At 50.0% G+C, this 24,141-nt stretch overlaps 1 protein-coding gene across 2 annotated transcripts in view; it reads left to right on the top strand.

Annotated features, from left to right (window-relative positions):
• epsti1 (epithelial stromal interaction 1) overlaps positions 1-24,141 on the top strand; it is a 157,157-nt gene that overhangs the window by 94,974 nt on the left and 38,042 nt on the right. The window contains exon 1 of one of the 2 annotated variants that reach the window (XM_086006112.1): positions 4,875-5,119. The exons of the other annotated variant lie outside the window; for it this stretch is intronic. Coding sequence (XP_085862238.1) covers positions 4,953-5,119 — 167 coding nt within the window. The 5' untranslated portion in view covers positions 4,875-4,952. Of the gene's footprint in view, positions 1-4,874; positions 5,120-24,141 lie in introns of those variants that run through there. 2 annotated transcript variants of the gene reach the window in all.

Raw genomic sequence — 24,141 nt, 5'->3', positions numbered from 1 at the left:
CCCACCTGTGGTGGCGCTGTCACAGGAGATAAATGGTTGGGTGTTCTCTTGGTTAAGTTTAGCTCTCTTTGTTCAGAACTTTCCAGAACTTCCTTTCCTTCCAATAAAGCACTTCATGTTTGAATCTCTGAGTTCTGAGTCCTAAATTGTGTCTAGGTAGAAAGGTACCGACACAACAAGTGGCGACGAGGATCGGATGAATCTGTGTTGTGGGAACTTTCTTGTTTTCGACTACAAAACACTCGGAACAGAGACGGGTGCAGTGAGTAAACAGAAATTTGAATTTGAAACGTGAAATGGCTACTGGGTGTCACCACTGGTGGAGGGACAATCAGTGCGGATGGAGGTGGACACAGGCGCGGCTGTGTCCCTTGTTTCAGACACTGTCTACAACAAAATGCTAAAGCATCTTACCCTTCAGCCAACAAACATTGTGCTAAAGACGTATACCGGCGAACCTGTGGCCATGAGCGGCGCCATTGAGGTGACAGTTAAATTGAACGGACAGACTGCAAAACTGCCACTATATGTGGTAAAGGGAAATTACCCATCGCTACTGGGATGTGCGTGGCTAGAGAAAATCACGCTGGACTGGCCTGCAGTCCGCATGATGTCAAAAGGGGAGTCAGGTCTGACTGCAGTGTTAAACAAACATGCAGAGCTCTTCAATGGGGAACTTGGGAGCATGAAAAAGATCAGCGTGAGACTGGACATTAAACCTGACAGCAAGCCGAAGTTTCACAAAGCCCGACCTGTACCCTATGCAATTAGGCCAAAAGTTGAGGCTAACTTGGAGGTCTTAGTCAAGAATGGAGTCCTGGAGCCTGTGAGCGTGAGCAAATGGGCCACACCCATTGTTCCTGTCCTGAAAAAGGATGGATCTGTTTGAATCTGCGGGGATTTTAAAGTGACTATTAACCCGGTGCTGTCTGCGGAACAGTACCCTCTTCCCCTCATTGAGGATCTTTTTACGGGCCTGGCCGGAGGGCAAAAGTTCAGCAAAATAGACATGCCAGGCTTATCTACAAATGCATGTTGATGACAAATCAAAGGAGCTGCTGACAATTGTGACACACAAGGGGCTATACAGGCACTGCCGCCTTCCGTTTGGAATTACGTCGGCCCCTGCTCTATTCCAAAGGGCAATGGATCAGATTTTGAGTGGACTGCCAGGAGTCCAGTGCTACCTGGACGACATCCTTGTCACTGGGACAAATGAGGAGGATCATCTTCTGAACTTGGATGCGACACTACAGCGACTGAAAGAGTACGGACTCAGAGTTCGTAAAGACAAATGTGAATTCTTTCAGTCTTCAGTTGAGTACCTGGGGCATGTGATTGACACTACTGGCCTGCATATGGTGCCGTCAAAGGTCAAGATGATCGTGGAGGCCCCAGCACCCCAGAATGTGAGCCAGTTACGTTCATTTCTGGGGCTACTTAACTGCTATGGGGAGTTTATTCCAGACTTAGCAACATTGCTGAAGCCGTTACATCAGTTGCTATGTCAAGGCAAAACATGGAAATGGACTGAACTGTGCAACGAAGCTTTTGCCCAAGCAAAGAAAGCATTACTGAAATCGGAGGTCCTGACACACTTCGACCCAAAGCTACCCGTGCAGCTAGCATGTGATGTATCACCATATGGTGTGGGAGCAGGGGAGCAGTCATATCCCACATCATGCCTTCGGGTGAAGAGAAACCTATCGCCTTCGCATCACGCACCTTGAACAAGGCTGAGAGTAACTATGCGCAGATCGAGCGCGAGGCCTTGGGAATCGCTTTTGGAATTCAAAAATTTCATCAGTACCTGTTTGGGAGAAGGTTCACACTCCTGACGGACCACCGTCCATTGACTTCAATCTTCGGGCCCCACACCGGAATTCCGTCTCTCGCTGCAAGCAGGATGCAAAGGTGGGCTTTACTGTTGCCAGGACACACATACGACATCAAATATCGCAAATCAGACTTGCACGGCAACGCAGACGGTCTCTCGAGGCTACCCTTGCCTGTTACTCCCCCAGAGCCTCGTCAGATAGATATCTTCTACTTTAGACAAGTGGAGGGAGCACCTGTCACTGCAGTTCAGGTGCGAAGGTACACCCGCAATGATCCAGTCCTGTCTGAGGTAATGGACGATGTCATTCGAGGGAGAGCTATAGGAGATTCTCCTAGTTTGAAACCTTACGTTTCAAAAAGAAATGAGCTCTCCGTCCAGGCAGGTTGTCTTCTTTGGGGACGCCGTGTCATCATTCCGCCACCTCTGAGGGAACCTATACTGCAACAACTTCATACAGGCCACAGTGGGATGGTTCGGATGAAGGAAATGGCAAGAAGCTACTTCTGGTGGCCAGGTCTCGATGGGAATATTGAGGAGAAAGCCAAAACAGGTTCCCCATGTCAAAGGGTCCGGAATGCTCCACAGCTGGCAACCCTACACCCCTGGGATTGGCCTGCAGAAGTGTGGCAGCGAGTACATGTGGACTTCGCCGGTCCTTTCGAAGAGAAGATGTTTATGGTGGTTGTAGACGCTCGTAGCAAGTGGCCGGAGGTCGCTGTGATGAGGTCTACCACGGCAGAGAAAACAATTGAGAAACTTGGTGAGATGTTCAGCCGTTATGGCTCACCGGAACAACTCGTAAGTGACAACGGTCCACAATTTGTATCACAGGAGTTTGCAACCTTCCTGCATGTGAATGGTGTCCAACACATCAGGTCTGCGCCCAATCATCCCTCTACTAACGGCCAGGCAGAAAAGTTCGTGCAAACTTTGAAGCACGCCTTGAAGGCATCGCAAGGTCAGGGCTCAATCCACCAACATCTGAACAGCTTCCTGTTGTCCTACAGGAACGAGCCGCATGCCACAACCAAAACTTCCCCCGCTTCGCTCATGTTGAAGAGGCAGTTGCGGACAAGTTTTGACTTACTCAAACCTCCAAGGGCAGAGCAGGTTGTCCATCGTCAACAACAAACTCAAGTTGAAAAGAGAGAGAAAAGAACCAAGGAGAGACGGTTTCATCCGGGAGAGCATGTCCTAGCTCGAAACTACAACACTGGACCGAAATGGGTTCCTGCTACGGTGATCGCGCAGACGGGCCCTGTGTCTTACACGGTTGAGACTGCTGAGGACGTCGTCTGGAGAAGACACACAGATCAACTGTTGCTAGGAGCAGAGACAGCCACAGAGGCTCCAACGGCTGGTTGGCCTGAACTGTTTCCGGATGATACCGCAAACCAGCATCCTTTGCCACAGTGCTCTTCTCCAACACAGGAAGTCAAAGAGACTGTTCCACCTATGCAAACTCCTGACTTTCAACTGACACAGGCACCTTCTCCATCCAGGCCTGTGTCAATGCCTACTGCTGTGGAAGCCAGTGATGACCGCCGGTATCCTGTCAGAGAGCGGCGGCCTCCAAGACACTTGGATCTGTAGGCTTAGTGACTTACCCACAAGACTGGGGCAGAATAAACCCCAGGGTAAAGTCAGGGTTTGAGGCAGTCTACCTCTACCCTAGGTTCATTGAGTGCATTGAAAGTAACTTAACTGTTGAGGAATAATGTGGACCTTCCATTTAAGAGGGGAGGAATATGTTATGTATTGTGTGTTCTCCTCCCACCTGTGGTGGCGCTGTCACAGGAGATAAATGGTTGGGTGTTCTCTGTTAAGTTTAGCTCTCTTTGTTCGGAACTTTCCAGAACTTCCTTTCCTTCCAATAAAGCACTTCATGTTTGAATCTCTGAGTTCTGAGTCCTAAATTGTGTCTAGGTAGAAAGGTACCGACACAACAGCGGAGACACTCAGGCCTAGAAATTCGGTAGGCTTAGCGCCGCTTTTGAGGCGCTAGAGGGCCTAGCGCCGGAGTTATGGCCAGTTTGGAAATTGAGTGGGTCCCTAAATCGGCGTTAGGCCGTTAGCGCTGCGCCGGCACCGATGACGTCATCGGTGTGCGCAGCGTCCCGGTTGCCATGGTAACCCGCCCGAACTCCGAAATTGACTTGCGGCCGCCTCGCCCGTGGCAGCCGCAAGCAACGTTCTGGCAGAGGTGCCTTACTGGACTTTGCGCCGGCACATTAAAGGCCCCGCGGCGGCCGGCCGCTTTCCCGCCGGCCGCCTGGCCGCAGCTCCCTCCCCGGACTTCTCCCCCCCCCCCCCCCCAGGACAGATGCAAGCCCGGCACTTGTCCGAGGTGCCGGGCTCATTTTTACAATGATTTTCGCGGGCCGCGGCCGGGTGCAGGCAGCTCCTCCTTAAGGGAAGGAGGAGGCCTGCACTTCCCGAACCTGCCACACCGCAGCGGGCGCCGCAGCGCCGGAATAGTGCCGCAATTCAGCGCGTAGCGCCAGTTTTCAGGCGCAAACAGCTTTCAGCAGCGCTGGCAGCCGTTTGGGCGCAGAACTAGTGAATTTTTGGCCCGCCCAGCGCGACTTAGCTCCGGCACTAACTTCCGGCGCTAAAGCCGTCGCTGCGCCAAAACCCAATTTCTAGGCCTCAATGTTTAAGGGGAGACTGGATAGACACTTGAGGGAAATAAACTTACAGGGCTACGGGGATAGAGCGGGGGAATGGGACTGGCCGGATTGCTCTAGAGAGAGCCGGCACGGACTTGATGGGCCGAATGGCCTCCTTCTGTGCCATTATAACTTTATGACTGATAAAGATAGCAAAATTGGCCCAGGATTTTTTTTAATTTAGCTGTCTTTGGACACTGGCTAGTATCTGCTTAAGTATTATGTACTGAAGTCTACAGGCAGGACGGACATTCCCTCCAAACAAGGCTAACATCCTCTCCTATACCAGTTATACGTGTAGGTCCACAGAGCTCAATAAATCCGCCCTGTTTAATTTGCCAATTCTGACAGCAGGAAGTGGCGGTGACTGATAAACCTCTGCAGGCTCCTCCTGCAGCAGGCAGTGCTGAGTGAGAGCGTCGGGCGCCACAGAGGTTGCGATCATGTCCCAGAGCAGAAGAGTGGATCAGAGTGAGCCGTCCCCGGGACAGGGCGCTTTCACCGGGCAGGCGGCTGGAGCTGGAGCCGGGAAGAGCGGCGGGCTGGGAGAGCAGGAGCTGGGAGCCGATCAAAACCCAGCGGCAGCGCCGGAGACCGGCCAAGCTCAACAGTAAGTTCATCAGCAGCGAGTGCGGGACCTGGGCCAACACTGAGCCACAGGCAGAGGGGAAACTTCGGCATTAAGGGTTGTTTAGATTGGTGTTTGTTGATAGTCCTTCTAAGACTACAAACACATGCAAAAGACGGTCAAAATATAAAATGTATAATGATTGGACTTTCGTAGTGCAGAGATGAAACTTTTAAGGATTGTTTATATTCCTGCTACGATTTCAGTTGATGCAAACTAGGTACAGAGTGGAATAGACACAGACTCAGACTGAGCTGACTGTAAGGAGGTGCAGGGACTCAAACCCCACAGACACAGACTGAGAGGAGGTAGTGGGCTCAGACCCCACAGACTCAGAGTGAGAGGAGGTAGTGGGCTCAGACCCCACAGACACAGACTGAGAGGAGGTAGTGGACTCAGACCCCACAGACACAGACTGAGAGGAGGTAGTGGGCTCAGACCCCACAGACACAGACTGAGAGGAGGTGCAGGGACTCAAACCCCACAGACACAGACTGAGAGGAGGTAGTGGGCTCAGACTCAGACACAGACTGAGAGGAGGTAGTGGGCTCAGACTCAGACACAGGCTGAGAGGAGGTGCAGGGACTCAGACTCAGACACAGGCTGAGGGGGTGAGATACTGGGCTCAGACCCCACAGACTCAGAGTGAGAGGAGGTGCAGGGACTCAAACCCCACAGACTCAGAGTGAGAGGAGGTAGTGGGCTCAGACCCCACAGACACAGACTGAGAGGAGGTAGTGGGCTCAGACCCCACAGACACAGACTGAGAGGAGGTAGTGGGCTCAGACCCCACAGACACAGACTGAGAGGAGGTGCAGGGACTCAGACTCAGACACAGACTGAGGGGGTGAGATACTGGGCTCAGACCCCACAGACACAGAGTGAGAGGAGGTAGTGGACTCAAACCCCACAGACTCAGAGTGAGAGGAGGTAGTGGGCTCAGACCCCACAGACACAGAGTGAGAGGAGGTGCTGGGCTCAGTATCGGTTTCGTTTTCCTGAGCTGCTGTGTCACTCGGCGTGAAATTGAAAATATAATTGCAGCAAGACTGAGCCCAGCCCCCCGAGCCAGCGCCAGCTGTAACATAGAAACATGGAAACTAACAGTGCTAACCACTGGGGAGGGAGCGGAGAATCAGACTGCCAAGACAAAGGGACTGGTTTTTTGAGGTTTGAGGAGAGAGAGGAGTCGTGACATAGAGAACCCCAGCAGAGGCTCTCCAACAACAACCACTCGCCTTTAATGTACTGAAACTTCACAGGGGCGTCATCAAACAAACTTTGGCACCGAGCCAGGTCAAGAGATATTAGGACAGCCTGGTCAAAGAGATAGGTTTTAAGGAGTGGCGAGGGTGGCGGAGAGGTTTAGGGAGGGAATTCCAGAACTGAGGGCCCAGGCAGCTGAATGCACCACCGCCAATGGTGGGGCGATGGAGATCGGATAATAAAGAACTTGCATTTATATAGTGCCATTCACAACTAATGAAGTACCTTTTGGAGTGTAGTCACTGTTGTAATATAGGAAATGCAGCAGCCAATTTGTGCACAGCAAGATCCCACAAACAGCAATGAAATAATGACCAGATCATCTGTTAGTTGAGGGTTAAATATTGGCCAGGACACTGGGGATAACATAATTTTCAAAATTGCACTCTCACCCTCCTTCCCTCCCTCGGCAGCACTCTTATCTCTGAGTCAGAAGGTTGTGGGTTGAAGATCCACTCCTGAGACTTGATCACATCATCCAGGCTGACACTCCAGTGTAGTACTCGAGGATCTTTAACATCTACCTGAGAGAAAAGGTGGTGGGGCCTTGGTTTAACGTCTCATCCGAAAGACGGCACCTCCGACAGTGCGGCACTCCCTCAACTCAACTCAACTCAATTTTACTTTATTGTCATTGTTAGTGCACAAGTGCAGTACAACGAAATGTAGGCTTGCGGCTCCCGAGAGTGTACATTTTGATTAAGACATTTAACATTCAACATTCATTTGGCTTGTAATACATTAACATAAACATAAACATAATAAAGTGCATTGGCAGATGTGCAGGCTTTAGAGTTTATTTGTGGAGTTCAGTAGGATGACAGCCCTGGGAAAGAAGCTGTTCCTAAATCTGGTCGTTTGGGTGCGAATGCATCTGTAGCGTCTCCCAGATGGCAGGGGGGCGAACAAACTGTGGCTGGGGTGGGTAGGGTCTTTGATGATGGTCAGTGACCTCCGTAAACAGCGTTTCTGGTAGATGTTCTCTATGGTTGGTAGCCGGGTGCCGGTAATGCGTTGGGCAGTTTTGACTACCCGCTGCAGGGCTTTCCGGTCATAGGAGCTACAGCTGCCATACCACACTGTGATACAGTTCGACAGGATGCTCTCTATTGTGCAGCGGTAAAAGTTAGAGAGGATCAGGGGTGACAGGTTACATCCCTTCAGCCTCCTTAGGAAATATAGGCGCTGCTGGGCCTTCTTCACCAAAGAGGAGGTATTGGGGGACCAGGAGAGGTCTTCCGTGATGTGGACTCCGAGGAACTTAAAGCTGTCCACCCTTTCCACCACAGCCCCATGGATGTGGATGGGGGTGTGACTTCCGCCTTTAGACTTCCTGAAGTCCACAATGATTTCCTTGGTTTTCTTGATGTTAAGGGCCAGGTTGTTATCGGCGCACCACTTCACGAGATGCTGGACCTCCTCCCTGTAGGCTGACTCATCGTTGTTGGTGATCTGGCCTACCACCGTGGTATCATCCGCAAACTTGATGATGGTGTTGGAACCATGAACAGCCACACAGTCGTGGGTGAAGAGGGAGTAGAGGAGGGGCCTCAGCACACAACCTTGTGGGGCCCCCGTGTTCAGGGTCGGGGGGGGGAGGTGTGGTTACCTAATTTAACAGACTGGGGTCTGTTAGTTAGGAAGTCCAGGGTCCAGTTGCAAAGGGAAGTGTTCAGGCCAAGAGTTTGGAGTTTGGTGGCCAGCTTGTTGGGGACGATAGTGTTGAATGCTGAGCTGTAGTCTATGAACAGCATTCTGATGTAGGTCTCTTTACCGTCTAAGTGATTCAATGCAGAATGTAGAGCAGTTGTGATTGCATCCTCCGTTGATCTGTTTGCACGATAGGCAAGCTGGTGTTGGTCAGGAGAGGTGGGAACACTGGCTTTGATGTGAGCCAGGACCAGTCTCTCGAAACACTTCATTATGATGGGTGTGAGTGCGACAGGTCGATAGTCGTTCAGACACGTCACAGCCGTTTGCTTTGGCACAGGAATAATGGTAGCGGTCTTGAAGCATGTAGGGACTACTGCCTGGGCCAATGACAGATTGAAGATGGCGGTGAAGACATCAGCCAGCTGATCAGCACATTCCTTGAGTACCCGTCCAGGGATGCTAACCGGTCCAGCAGCCTTTCGTGTGTTCACTCCGCGTAGAACACCCCTTACGTCGGAGGTCGACAGAGTGAGCACCTGGTCTTCCGGGGGTGGCAAGGCTTTGGTAGCCTTGGTACTGTACTAGGGTTGTCAGCCTCGATTTTTGTGCTCAAGTCTCTGGAGTGGGACTTGAACCCACAACTTTCTGACTCCGAGGCAAGGGTGCTGCCCACTGAGCCAAGTGGTGGGGCTGGAAAATGTAATTTTAAAAATGGTGAAAATTGGGCATCTGATCCAGTGCAGCGCCCTCTACAGGGGATCCGTGGTGTGTGAGAGCAGGCTAAGGAACGGCGAGGCCCTTCAACCAATCAGATTGAAGAATCCTCACTGAGAAATGCAGGGCTGAATTTTGCGGGCGCTCAGAGGGCGGGTTTGGAGGCGGGTCCGCTGTCAAAATAGCAAAGATTGACAGCAGGTAGGAAACCCGCTGTCAACCCGTCTCCACGCAAGTCTCCCAGGTGTCAGGTCTGTCTGCGCAGAACTGACCCGACACCAAGCGGCGGGGGAGACAATTTAGATCATTAAATGGCTTGTTAACAGCCAATTTAATGCTATTTTGAGGCTACCTTGTAATTTTACATGCTCCCCCATGGGTTACCCGCTGCTCGGGGAACAGGCCAGCTCACCCTGGCGTGAGTTGAGTCTGCTTTGATTTATCTGACAACCTGACAGCTACAGAAGTGGTGTAAAGGATGCCATGTTGCAGCTGGTCAGTTTCGAAGCTCAGAAACTGTTGGTTACTGCATTTGTAAGACAAATACGGGGAAAAATTGGGTTGATTTGCGCCTCTCGTTAGCGCCCCCGGGGCGGTGCCGCGCCACCGACGATGACGTCATCACCGTACGCAGCGCCCCGCTCGCGTCCCAGCTGCAAACTTGTGTTGCGCCCCTTGACCTATCACTGGACGATATGTCCAACAGGGTCGGGGGTGTTTTTGCAGCGGCGGTGGCGCTACTTAAAGGGCAGGTGTCGGGCGGCCATTTTTTTGGGCCAACTGCCAGCACCTGCCCCCTTTCCCTTTTTTCTTCTAGATGCCGGCCGCGATCGCTCAGCCCGGCCCTCCTCCAGCTTGTTTCCATGGCACCCCGCTCCCCGGTGGTCCAGCAGGACCCCGGTGCGCGCAGTGCTAGGCCCCTCCCCTTCAATCAGGGGAGGAGGCCTACAGTGACGCGGCGCTACGTGCCAACGCGTGTGGCGCTGTTGCACGTAGCGCCGCGATATTCAGTTCCAGCACCCCAAGAAGGAGGTGGAGCTTCCAGTAGCCCCGCCTCCTGCTTGGGGCGCTACAACTGAATTTCAGGCGGAGGGTGCTGTTCTGTTGGGACGGGCTCCACTTAAACTGGGCTGGGACCAGTGTCCTGGCGAATTGAATAACTGGGGCTGTAAATAGGGCTTTAAACTAAAAAGTGTGGGGGGAGGGTTCAGGTGAGGCGTATTTTATAAATCTAAAGAGAAAAGTCAAGGCCATAGAGCAGTGTAGTGATTTGGGTAAATCAAGCAGAGGAAGGGACAGAGGGGGAAAAATTCGGTTGGTTTGCGCCTCCCGTTAGCACCTTAAGAGGGCGCTAATGGGGCGCAAAGCAACTAGCGCCCGTGCGCGGCGATGTTTGCGCTGCTCACGAAATTAACTAGACATTTTGCAGCGGCGCTAAACACTACCGCCACGATCTCCTGCGCCCGCAGATCGTGACGTCAGTCGAGCGTGCAACGCCCCGGGTAGAGCCCCGGACCGGATATTGAATGGCGCCCCCTGCCTTACTGCCTGCCGCTAGCAACGACAGGTTGAGGGGAACATTTTGCAGTCGGGGAGGGACTGGGGAGCGCTGTTTAAAGGCGACCGCTTCCTGCCTTTTTTTGTCGGCAAAATTTTTTCACCACGCATTCTGAGTGAGAGAGGGAGACTGCAGGAGATATTCAAAGCTGTGTTGAGGAGTTTTGGGTACTGAGCAGCACTTTGCAGGTTCTTTTTTATTTGATCTTCCTTGTATCGATTTAGAAGAGACTATGGGGGCTGCACTCTGAGCTCTTTCCCTGGGCCTCTCCATTGTTCTTTCCAGCAGATTTGATGTACAGGTCTCTCCAGGCCGAGATTCAAGGCTGCAATGAGCAGGGTGTGGATGGAGAGCAAGATTGACCCTCCCCTTTAAGAACTGGCCGGCGCCAGTGTGTCTGTGTTCCATTGCTGACTGACATCACATGAGCTTCGCCAGTGCTCTGAGTTAGCGCCTCGCTCCTCGGCCTTAATGCCTGAAGAGAGGTATGTAGCGCCTGATTTAGCGCTCCAATCATCTCCAGGGGCGATAGAAGCCAAGTTTGCAGTCGGAGGCGATAATTAGCGCCAGGCGCTAAACTTTGCGCCCGGCCGATAATCGCGCCCCAAACGGGGCGATACCGAATTTCTCCCCCAGAGAGTTTTACGGTAATGCTGCATTAGTGAATAAGGCCAAAATCAGGGAAAAATGGTAAAAGGTTAAAATTAAAAGCGCTGTATCTGAATGCACGAAACATTTATAACAAGATAGACAAATTAATGGCACAAATAGAGATAAGCGGATTTGATCAAATAGCCATTACAGAGACGTGGTTGCACGGTGAACAAGGTTGGGAACTAAATATTCCAAGGTATTTGACATTTCGAAAAGGCAGACAAAATGGAAAAGGAGGGGAGTAGCCCTGATAATAAAGGACAACACAAGGACAGTAGTGAGGAAGGATCTTGGCTCGGAAGAGCAGGAAGTAAAATCAGTATGGGTGGTGATAAGAAATAATAAGGGGCAGAAAACACTGGTGGACATAGTTTATAGGTCCCCTAACAGTAGCTATACCATTGGACAAAGTATTAATCAAGAAATAAGAGGATCTTGTAACAATGGTAATGCAATAATCGTGGGGGACTTTAATCTTCATATAGACTGGACAAATCAAATTGGCAAAAGTAGTTTAGGGGACGAGTTCATAGAATGCATTCAAGACAATTTCCTAGAACAATACATTGTGGAACCAACCAGGGAACAGGCTATTTTAGATCTTGTGTAATGTGACAGGGTTAATTAATAATCTCTCAGTAAAGGATCTGCTGGGGAAGAGTGATCATAATATGATAAAATGACACTTTGAGTTCGAGAGTGACGTACTTAAGTCTGAAACTAGAGTATTAAAGTTAAATAAAGTCAATTACATACGTGGGGTGAGTAGGTTAAGGTAACTGGGAAATTAGATTAAAATGTATGATGATAGATAAGCAATGGCAAATATTTAAAGGAATATTTCATAATTCTCAATGAATATACATTCCATTGAGAAATAAAAACTCCACAGGAAGAGTGATCCATCCATGGCTAACAAGAAGTTAAGGATAGTATTAGATTAAAAGAAGAAGCTTATAATGTTGCCAGGAAGAGTAGTGAACCTGAGGATTGGGAGAGCTTTAGAAACCAGCAAAGGATGACCAAAAAATTGATAAAGAGGAAGAAAATAGAATATGAGAGTAAACTGATGTAAGAAAAAGGAGACTTACCATCAAGTAACTTTAAAGTAAGCTTTAAGTAACTTATAAACACACTATATACGAGAGGTCTTTACCATGCCTCTGGTAGAAGCCTCTTACAATACTGAACAGACCAGTATTTATACCAGTCCAACAGGAAGTGAGGTATGTACACAGTTCATAGTTCACAGTTCATAGTTCACAGGAAGTGATGACATAACTTCCCGGAAGTTAGCATTTTTATCACATTCTTCCCTCCTGCAGGATTAGGAGGCTGTGGTCTACCTTTTGGTCCGCAGCCGCCGAACAAGGAAGAGTCGCACCCGTTTGGATTCCCGTCGTAGAGGGTCGCTGGTCCGCTTACATGCGGTTGGCCATTGGTCAGAGTCTGTGTGGCCTGGATTGCCCTGTGAAGGGTCGGGGAGATCATGGCTTCGAGTACGAGCCCCAATAGGTTCAAAGTCGGACTGCCTCTGTTCAGAGGGAGGTGCAGAGCTGGTCTGTGGCGGATCAGTACTTTCATGCGCGGTACTGGGAGGGTCGCAACCTTGAGCACGGGGTTCTACCGGCACCAAGCTAGTTGGTGTCCGATCAGGATCCTGGAGAGGGGTACCCGATAGGTCCCAAGAGTTTCCTGGTGAAATGCCATCACCCGATGTCCCACTAGGTCCTGGTGGGCAGGGAGCCAGATCCCGTAATGATACGGTAGATTCTCGGCCGTCGGAATATCGTATGTTTGCATAGGTGGGGTTGGCATCGGTTAGTTCAACCTCGTCTACGAGAGGGTCATTTTTAGACGTCCGAACGTATCTTCGGAGTAATACAGGTCCAGGAGTAGTTAGCCATGACGGGAGTGATGTCCCATGAGATGAGCGACGCTGGAATCCAAAGAACCGCTCATGAGGTGTAGTATTTGTGGCTGTAGAAAGCAGGGACCGGATAGAGTGCAATGCATCCGGAAGCACTGTTTCCCATTGCTGGTCTGGTAGGCCCCGAGATCTTAAAGCGAGACGTACGGAATTCCAGATGATACCGTTATACCTCTCTACCTGCCCATTTCCGATGGGATGGTATGGTGTTGTTTTGCTTGTAGCAATTCCCCGTTCTGAGAGGTAGTCCTTGAGTTCCCTTGACATAAAGGATGGACCCCGATCTGAGTGAATATAAGCCGGCATGCCACAGAGAGAAAATACCTGCTCAAGGCAGCAGATTACTGTGGACGCCAGCATATTGGAGCAGGGGAAGGCAAACGGAAAACGTGAATATTCGTCGATCATGGTGAGCAAATATGTGTTCCGAGTTGAAGAGGGCACTGGGCCCTTAAAATCGATGCTAAGTCGTTGCATCGGTTGGGTTGCATGTATGAGTATACCAGCTGAGGGGCGGAAGAACTGAGGTTTTAATTCCGCACAAAGCCGGCATTCTGAGCATATTTTCTTTACATCTCCAGTGGAAAAAGGGAGATTCCGTGATCGTACGAAATGTAGCATGCGCGTAACGCCAGGATGACACAAACCATTGTGGACATCCATGAGAGTGGAGGATGACATAGTGGAGCAGAATGCCCGTGTGAGGGTGTCCGGGGCCACATTCTCCTTGCCAGGCCGATAGAGAATGGTATAACCAAAAGAGGCCAGTTCCATCCTCCAAAGTTGTATTTTATTATTCTTAATTTTGGTTCGTTTTCGATTATCGAGCATGAAGGCGACTGATCGTTGGTCCGTGATCAATGTAAAGTGCTGGCGAGCTAGAAAATGGTTCCACTTCCGTACTGCCTCTATGATGGCTGTGGCTTCTTTCTCAACCGGAGGATAATGTAGCTCGGCACCTTGTAAGGTCCTGGACATAAATGCTACAGGACGACCTTCCTGATTCAGAGTAGCCGAGATCGCCACCTCCGAGGCATCACATTCAACCACGAAAGGGAGATTCTCATCGATGGAGTGAAGAGCCGCTTTCTCCAACTGTTTTTTGAGAAGGTTAAAGGCTGCAACAGCCGCTGTTCCCAGTGGAAATGATCTAGCATGCAGCAAGGGTTGGATTTTGTCCGAAAAATGAGGAATCCATTTAGCGTAGTATGCAAACAGACCGAGAGCCCGACGTAAAGAAGCCGGATTCTTAGGTGACGGGAGCTCTTGGAGCGGGCGAAGTCTTTCTGGGTCTGGCTTAATGATACCATTGCCTACGCAGTAGCCAAGGATGTTGATGGTCGGTTGCGACTCAACAGATTTGGATTCATTCAGGGTCAAATTACGGCGATGGAGGGCATCCCGAAATTTTTGGAGGTTGGAGTCGTGTTCCTGTTGATCGTGACCTGCAATGGTAATGTTATCAAGATAGGGAAAAGTGTCCCTTAGGTTTTCCTGCTTAACCAGGCCATCCATTGCCCGTTGAAAGACAGCCACTCCATTAGTAACCCCGAATGGGAGGCGACGAAATTGGTACAGCCGTCCATTAGCCTCAAAGGCTGTGTACTGCTTATCTGAGACCTTCAAGGGTAACTGATGATAGGCACTTTTTAAATCGTAAGTTGAGAACACTTTGTATTCGGCCAGTTTATTAACCATATCATCAATGCGTGGCAATGGGTAGGCGTCCAAGTCGGTATATTGATTGATGGTTTGCGAATAATCGATGCATAGTCGCTGTTTGTGAGGTTTTAGAGGGTTCTTGACAATGACGACTTGAGCCCGCCAGGGCGACGAACATGGTTCAATGATATCCTCTGCTAGAAGTCGAGAGATTTCAGCCGCAATAAAAGATTGGTCTTCCTGATTAAAGCGCCGCGATTTCGTTATTATCGGTTGGCATTGAGGCGGAATACTGGCAAATAATGAGGGTTCATCAAGTGAAGCTGCTGATAATGCACAAAAAGGTAATTTAGATGGTATATTAGAAATAGTAAGTCCGGGTTTGGATCCACCAAACTCAATGGTGAGTTTCTTATGCTGTTTTTGGAAGTCCAGCCCTAAGAGGAGATCACTACATAAGTCTTTGAGCACCGAAAGTCGGGTGGAGGGATACATACGACCATGAAGTGTCATATCAACAACACAAAAGCCGGAGATTCTGGTATTAAGTGATGACTGGGCCATCGCAATTGCCTGGTCCGATGGGAAGACATGTAGTTTCAATTTCGCAACAATCTGTTCCTTAATGAAACTATCAGTACTTCCTGAGTCAATTAAGGCATCTAAGGTATGCCCTTTAATTGAAATTTTTGTGGCTGCCTGAGACAGGTTCTGTGGGCAAGCCGCTGTAATTGGTGTCGTTGCACAGAGAGTGGCTAAAACTCTCGGTGTGCTTCTTCGGGAGAGAGCTCGAGAGGAAGCTTGATAGGTCCTAGCTGGAGCATCTTGATAGGCCCTAATTGGGGCAGTTCGGTAGGCCTTAGCTGGATTGGCCCTCGTAGAGGCCCTTGATAGGCAAACTTTAGCAAAGTGTCCTTTTTTCCCGCAATAACTGCAGATTGCATTGCGAGCAGGGCAGGTTTTCCTAGGGTGAAAAGCATCTCCACAAAAGAAGCATTCCTTCCTAGATTGCCAAGAGGCTGCTAAAGTGGGGTCGTCCTCCTCTTCTTCATCAGAATTATCAGAATTAGATTCCCCCATGATAGGGTTCACCTGAGACCGCTTGAATTGTCTGGTTGCAGCTACAGCAGCAGATCGAGATCTGGGCAGCTGATAGAGGTCTGCATTTCTCTTTGCCAAATCCAGTGAACAAGCTAGGTCAAAAGCTTTTTGTAGCTCAAGTGTTTTACTTTCTAGTAGACGCTGGTGTATAAATGGAGAGGCAATCCCGCAGATGAAAGCATCACGAATCATTTCTTGGCGGTACAGCTCAGCTGAGGCTGCCTGAAAGTTACAATCTACGCTGAGCCTGCGAAGTTCTTGCAGGAATTCGTCAATTGATTCCCCTGGCCCTTGTCGGGCTGTGGCCAGTAGATGTCTAGCATAGACCTCATTTGGGGTCTTCGCATACAGTTTCTTAAGTGCCCGAATCACCTCTTCGTAATTATCCCAGTCATCAACATATTCGAACACTTTTGGGGTCACATAATTGACAAGTATCTTCAATTTAGCAGGAGCATCCACTTTACATTCATCCAGAAAATTCTCAAAAGTACGATACCAATGCTTCCATACCCTGCCAGCTGCTGGTGTATTCGGGTCCAAGTCCAGACGAATAGGTCTAAGGATTTTCTCCATGATGGGTGGTTCCCTGGATCCTTAACTTCCGAGTTTGTCTGAAGGTCTAGTATTTGTCAGTGTAAATACTAAGTTACTTAAATTGATGTAAGGAAAAGGAGACTTACCATCAAGTAACTTTAAAGTAAGCTTTAAGTAACTTATAAACACACTATATACGAGAGGTCTTTACCATGCCTCTGGTAGAAGCCTCTTACAATACTGAACAGACCAGTATTTATACCAGTCCAACAGGAAGTGAGGTATGTACACAGTTCATAGTTCACAGTTCATAGTTCACAGGAAGTGATGACATAACTTCCCGGAAGTTAGCATTTTTATCACATAAACTATATGAGAAGAAATATAAAAACAGATTTTAAGGGCTTCTACAAGTATGTAAAAAGGAAGAGAGTAGCGAAAGTAAACGTGGGTCCCTTAGAGGCTGAGACAGGAGAAATTATATTGGGGAATAAGGAAATGACAGAGACATTAAACCAATATTCACAGTAGAAGACACAACAAACATACCAGAAATAGTGGGGAACCAAGGGTCTAATAAGAGTGAGGAACTTAAAGTAATTAATATTAGTAAAGAAAAAGTACTGGGGAAATTAACGGAACTAAAAGGGAAAAATCCCTGGACCTGATGGCCTACATCCTAGGGCTCTAAGAGGTGGGCTGCAGAGATAATGGACGCATTGGTTGTGATCTTCCAAAATTCCCTAGATTCTAGAACGGTCCCAGTGGATTGGAAGGTAGCAAATGTAACCCCGCTATTCAAGAAAGGAGGGAGAGAGAAAACCGGGAACTGCAGGCCAGTTAGCCTGACATCAGTCATCGGGGAAATGCTGGAATCCATTGTTAAGGAAGTGGTAACGGGGCACTTAGAAAATCATAATATGATTAGGCAGAGTCAACGTGGTTTTATGAAAGGGAAATCATTTTTGACCAATCTATTAGAGTTTTTTGAAGATGTAACTAGCAGGGTAGATGAAGGGGAACCAGTGGATGTAGTATATTTGAATTGTCAAAAGGCATTCAATAAGGTACCACATGAAATGCTGTTACACAAGATAAGGGTTCATGGGATTGGGGGTAATATATTAGCATGGATAGAGGATTGGTTAACGGACAGAAAACAGAGAGTAGGAATAAACGTGTCATTTTCAGGTCGGCAGGCTGTTACTAGTGGGGTGCTGCAAGGATCAGTGCTTGGACCTCAGCTATTTACAATTTAAAATAATGACCTAGATGAAGGGACCGAGTGTAATGTATCCAAGTTTACTGATGATACAAAGCTAGGTGGGACAGTAAGCTGTGAAGAGAACACACAGAGTCTGCAAAGGGATATAGATAGACTGAGTGGGTGGGCAGTAAGGTGGCAGATGGAGTATAACGTAGGGAAATGTGAGGTTATTCAATATAATAGCAAAATACTGCGGATGCTGGAAATCTGAAATAACAACAAAAAATGCTGGAAATACTCAGCAGGCCAGGCAGCATCCGTGGAGAGAGAAACAGAGTTAACGTTCCAGGTCTGGGACCCTTCATCAGAATTGGAAAAAGCTGGAGATGTAACAGATATTAAGCAGGTGCAGAGACAGGGGGCGGGGGGTTGGGGGGGGGAAGGAATAGAAAGAACATCCTGTACTTTTGTAAGAGGCAGGAAAGATAAAATGTTGCAAATGGGAATGGCAAAAATCATACTGCATGAAAAATGGGGGCAGGGATAATTATCTGAAATTGTTGAACTCAGTGTTGAGTCCGGCAGGCTGCAAAGTGCCCCATCGAAAGATGAGGTGCTGTTCCTCGAGCTTACGTTGAGCTTCATTAGAACAATGCAATAGCCCGAGGACAGAGAGATCAGAGTGGGAGTGAAGCGGTGAATTAAAGTGACAGGCGACCGGAAGCTCAGGGTCACCCTTACGGACTGAATGGAGGTGTTCCGCAAAGCGGTCGCCCAATCTGCGTTTGGTCTCCCCAATGTAGAGGAGACCACATCGTGAGCAGCGAATACAGTATATTAAATTGCACGAAGTCAAGATTCAAGATTCAAGATTATTTTATTGCCATATGTAACTGGTACAATGGAATGCTTACTCCCCACTCACTCCCACAATATAAGTATAAATATAAAAAGCAAAAGTAAAAACAAGTATAAGTATAGAAACAATAAGCAAATAAACAAATAAGTATAGCAATGACAGCCCAAGTTGCAGGATATGATGAATAGTGCAAAAAGCCTCTATTACCACTGGAAGTAATAGTAATGTAATATGATATATGGTAGTATAAGTATAATATATAAATAAGTATAAGTTAAAATGCAGTGTGTAATGTACAAATGAGTTATAAGTTATAAGTTAAGGTTGAGGTACAAGAGTCCTATGTGCACACAGTCCAGTGATCAAGAATGTTCTTGTGTGCTCACGGTTCATGTGATATGCAGTTCCAGGGTGGGAGGGAGAATGTGACTATGGTATGTGGGGCAGTGCGGTTAGCAGTTCAGTAGGCGCACTGCCTGTGGTACAAGTAAATTGCTGTTTCACCTGGAAGGGGTGTTTGGGCCCTGGACAGTGGGAAGGGAGGAGGTAAAAGGGCAGGTGTTGCATCTCCTGTGCTTGCACGGGATGGTGCCAGGTGAAGGAGAAGGACTATTGGGGGTGATTGAGGAGTGGGCCAGGATGTCGCGGAGGGAGCGGTCCCTTCGGAATGCTGAAAGGGGAGGTGAGGGGAAGATGTGTTTGGTGGTGGGATCACGTTGGAGGTGGCGGAAATGGCGGTGGATGATCCGTTGAATGTGGAGGCTGGTGGGGTGAAAGGTGAGGTCAAGGGAAACCCTATCGTGGTTCCGGGAGGGAGGGGAAGGGGTGAGAGCAGAAGTGCAGTAAATGGAACGGACACGGTCGAGGGCCGTGTCAACCACAGTAGAGGGGAATCCTCGGTTGAGGAAAAAGGAAGACATGTCGGAAGCACTGGTATGGAAGGTGGCATCGTCAGAACAGACGCGGCGGAGACGGAGAAACTGGGAGAATGGAATAGAGTCCTTACAGGAAGCAGGGTGGGAGGAAGTGTAGTCCAGGTAGCTGTGGGAGTCGGTGGGCTTGTCGTGGATGTTTGTCAAAAGTCGATCGCCAGAATGGAGACGGAGAAGTCAAGGAAGGGAAGGGAAGAGTCGGAGATGGACCATGTGAAGGTGAGGGAAGGGTGGAAATTGGAAGTAAAGTGAATGAACTTATCTAGTTCAGGGTGAGAGCAGGAAACGGCACCAATACAGTCATCAATGTACCGGAAAAAGAGGTGAGGGAGGGGACCTGAGTAGGACTGGAACAAAGAATGTTCCACATGTCCCATGAACAGGCAGGCATAGCTAGGGCCCATGCAGGTTCCCATAGCAACACCTTTAATTTGGAGGAAGTGAGTAGAGTCAAAGGAGAAGTTGTTCAATGTGAGAACAAGTTCAGCCAGGCGGAGGAGGGTAGTGGTGGATGGGGACTGGTTGGGCCTCTGTTCAAGGAAGAAACAGAGCGCCCTCAGGCCACCCTGGTGGGGGATGGAGGTGTAGAGGGATTGGACGTCCACAGTGAAAAGGAGACGGTTGGGGCCAGGAAACTGGAAACTGTTAAAGTGACGGAGGGCATCGGAAGAGTCGCGAATGTAGGTGGGAAGAGACTGGACAAGGGGAGAAAAAATAGAGTCGAGATAGGAAGAGATAAGTTCCGTGGGGCAAGAACAGGCTGAAACGATGGGTCTACCAGGGCAGTCCGGTTTGTGGATCTTCCCCTCACCTCCCCTTTCAGCATTCCGAAGGGACCGCTCCCTCCGCGACGCCCTGGTCCACTCCTCAATCACCCCCAACAGCCCTTTTCCTTCACCTGGCACCTTCCTGTGCAAGCGGAGGAGATGCAACACATGCCCTTTTACCTCCTCCCTTCCCACTGTCCAGGGCCCCAAACACCCCTTCCAGGTGAAACAGTGATTTACTTGTACTTCTTCCAATCTAGTATACTGTATTCGCTGCTCACGATGTGGTCTCCTCTACATTGGGGAGACCAAACTCAGATTGGTGACCGCTTTGCGGAACACCTCCGTTCAGTCCGTAAGGGTGACCCCGAGCTTCTGGTCGCCTGTCACTTTAATTCTCCGCTCCACTCCCACTCTGACCTCACCGTCCTCGGCCTATTGCATTGTTCCAATGAAGCTCAACATAAGCTCGAGGAACAGCACCTCATCTTTCGATTAGGCACTTTACAGCCTTCTGGGCTCAACATTGAGTTCAACAATTTCAGATAATTATCCCTGCCCCCATTTTTCATGCAGTATGATTTTTGCCACTCCCATTTGCAACATTTTATCTTTCCTGCCTCTTACAAAAGTACAGTATTGTAGGAATGACTAGATTCCTAACTAAAGGACTGAGGTCGAGTCAGTCTATCAAACAACCGATGTTTAATACTAATCAACAGAGTTTAAAACGAAAACACAGGAGAACTACATTACAGGTCTGTACTCTTTGCTGGCTCCACGAGGACTGGCTAGGGCGGCTCCCCAGCCTGACGTCATGACGTCATCACATTTTCCCGCCGCTGGAGGATCACGTGATCAACGTGATGACGTCATCGCGTTTGGTCTCATTCTTAAAGGGACCGCGCTATGTACATGCAATAATATGAACAAAGATACAGATTCATTCTGTAGCTAATAATTTGTTAAAGATAATTATGTACATTAGATCAGAGTCCCCCTGGTGGCTCCGCCACATGCGCCCCCACAGAATTGTCTTTAACAGTAAAAGTCAATCGACTAGGAGGTCTGACAAGCCTGTCAGAGCGACTCCTGTATTCTTGGAGTGGACGTTGTTGAACAGCGGGCGGGCTGGTGGATGGAAGCCTTCGGTCTGGCGTGGATGCAGCGGGAGGTTGATGTCCAGGTGTGCCGGTTTGAGACGGTCAATGGATATGTGGTCGGGTTTACCACCGATGTCTACAGAGAAACTCTTGTCGCCTGTCTCCAGTACGCGTAAGGGGCCTTGAGCGGATCCCTATGGGTATCATGATGAATGAATACAAATTCAGCATTCTTTAGCTCCGCTGGTACGTGTGAAGACGGAAGGCCGTGATGCGAAGTTGGGATAGGCGCAAAAGCCCTGGCTGTTTCCCGGTGGCTGCTGAGTTGTTCGGCTGCGGACCACGGCTCAGTTAGAAGCGGCAGGAAATCTCCCGGTACGCGGAGTGGCTGGCCGTACACGAGCTCCGCAGCGGACGATTGCAGGTCCTCTTTGGGTGCCGTGCGGAGACCCAACATGACCCACAGAAGCTTATCCACCCATCCGGTGCCTTGGAGGCTGGCCCTCAGCGATGCCTTTAACGATCTGTGGAAACATTCGCACAAACCGTTTGCTTGCGGGTGATAGGCCGTGATGCGGTGAAGCTTGGTGCCGAGACCCTGGGCCACAGCGTTCCAGAGCTCGGAAAAGAACTGTGGACCGCAGTCTGAAGAAATGTCCGCTGGAACGCCGAAACGTGCGACCCACGAGGAGAGGAATGCTCTGGCGACATCAGTGGACGTAGTAGACGCCAGAGGAACTGCCTCTGGCCATCTAGTAGTACGATCGACCATGGTGAGGATGTGTGTGAACCCCTGCGACGGTGGAAGCGGCCCGACGAGGTCCACGTTGACATGGTCGAATCGACGTTCTGGTACTGCGAACGTGGCCAATGGGGCCTTAACGTGACGTTGCACCTTAGACGTTTGACAGACGACGCAGGTGTTAGCGCAGTCGCGGATATCCTTATGCATTCCTCTCCAGACAAACTTAGCCGACATTAATTTTTGAGATGCCTTCACGCCAGGATGCGAAAGCCCATGTATGGCGTCGAAAACTTTGCGGCAACTGGAACAATCGGGCGGGGATCTCCCATGGAGACATCGCAGAGTAATGAGGTGCCTGCAGCGTGGAATTGCACATCGGTCGGTTGGAGGCTAGAGGTGTCGGTGCGATACGCCTGTGTTTCAGGGTCGGATGCCTGATCGGTAGCCATGAGGGCATAATCGATGCCCAGCTGGACCGCCCGTACGGTCACGCGAGAAAGGCAATCCGCTACCAAGTTGTCCTTGCCAGCTACGTGTTGGACGTCTGTCGTGAATTCTGAAATGAAAGCTGTCGCTGCTGTCGAGCTGACCACGGTTCGGCGGTCTTGGCCATGGCGAAGGTCAATGGTTTGTGATCTACAAACACAGTGAAGGGACGTCCTTCTAACAAAAAACGGAAATGGTGGATAGCCAGGAACAGCGCCAGCAACTCCCGGTTGAAAGTGCTGTATTTGCATTCGTTGCGCCGGAGTTGGCGGCTGAAAAATGCCAGTGGTTGCCACGTCCCGTTGACCCACTGTTCCTGCACAGCGCCTATGGCATAGTCGGAAGCGTCGGTGGTAAGGGCGATGGTGGCACCTGGCAGAGGGTGCGCCAACATAGTTGCATTGGCTAGAGCGGTTTTTGTGTTGTCGAAAGCGTTGTCCATTTCAACCGTCCAGGCTATCGTATCCTTTCCGGCCTTGCCTTTGAGGGCCTTGTAGAGGGGCTGTATGAGTCGTGCTGCCTTGGGCACAAAGCGGTGGTAGAAATTCACCATGCCCAGGAATTCTTGAAGAGCCTTGGTGGACTGCGGCCTTGGGAATGCCGTAATTGCTTCGACCTTTGACTGCAGCGGAATTGCGCCCTCCGAAGTAATGCGGTGGCCCAAGAAGTCAATCTGTTGTAGGCCAAACTGACACTTGGCCGGGTTGATTATGAGGCCATGTTGGCTGAGGCGCCGAAAGAGGGTGCAGAGATGGCAGACGTGTTCCTCTTTGGTAGAGCTGGCTATCAGGATGTCGTCAAGGTAGACAAATAAAAAGGGAAGATCCTGCAGGACCGAGTCTATTAGTCGTTGAAAAGCCTGTGTGGCGTTCTTGAGCCCAAATGGCATCCGTAGGAACTCGAACAGTCCAAAGGGAGTGATGACAGCCATTTTCTGGACGTCCTGCGGGTGTACGGGAACTTGGTGGTAGCCACGGACGAGGTCGACCTTGGAGAAGATTGAGTTTCCCGCCAAATGGGCAGAGAAATCCTGTATATGCGGGATCGGGTACCGATCGGGAGTAGTGGTGTCATTAAGGCGTCGGTAGTCCCCGCATGGCCGCCATCCACCGCCGGGCTTCGGGACGATGTGGAGAGGCGAGGACCAGGGACTATTCGACTGGCGAATAATCCCCAGCCGTTCCATCGTGGCAAACTCTGCCTTCGCAGCTGCGAGCTTGCCGGGTTCCAGGTGCCGAGCTCGCGCGTAAACCGGAGAGTCCGTCGTAGTAATGTGGTGTTCGACACCATGCTTAGTGGCCAAGGAGGAGAAGGTGGGCTTGGTCAGCTCCGGGAATTCACCTAATAGGCGAGTGAACTCGTCCGGCGAGGACAACACGCAGGAGACAGTGTGCGACGTTGCGGAACTGCGGAAGAAAAGGATGGAGTGGAAGGTGGCCGCGTTGACCAGTCGACGATTTCTTACATCCACCAAGAAGCTGTTGGCGCATAAGAAATCCACGCCGAGGATGGCTTGCGAAACCTTGGCTGTGATGAATTCCCACTGAAACCGTTGCCCGCCAAAGCACACCTGGACCCGCCGTTTGCCAAAGGAACGAATGGCCCCGCCATTAGCTGCCACGAGGGAGAGGCCGTGCCTCCCAGACTGAATATCGAGTGCTGAGGCAGGAAGGATGCTACACTGCGCCCCGGTGTCGCATAAAAAGCGCCAGCCCGAGAGGGAATCTGTAATGTAGAGGAGCTTCCCGGAATTTCCAATCGCCATCGCGGCCGTGGAACGTCCCTCAGACGCGGTCCTCCTTTTCTGGAGTTGCTGCTGGTGTTGATGTC

This window comes from Somniosus microcephalus, chromosome 14 (genome assembly GCF_052327205.1).
Source record: "Somniosus microcephalus isolate GS21.2 chromosome 14, FLI_Smic_1.0, whole genome shotgun sequence".
In the NCBI taxonomy this organism is placed as follows: Eukaryota; Metazoa; Chordata; class Chondrichthyes; order Squaliformes; family Somniosidae; genus Somniosus; species Somniosus microcephalus.
Note: the sequence above shows the minus strand (reverse complement) of the source record. Positions and strands in the feature narration are given on the sequence as shown.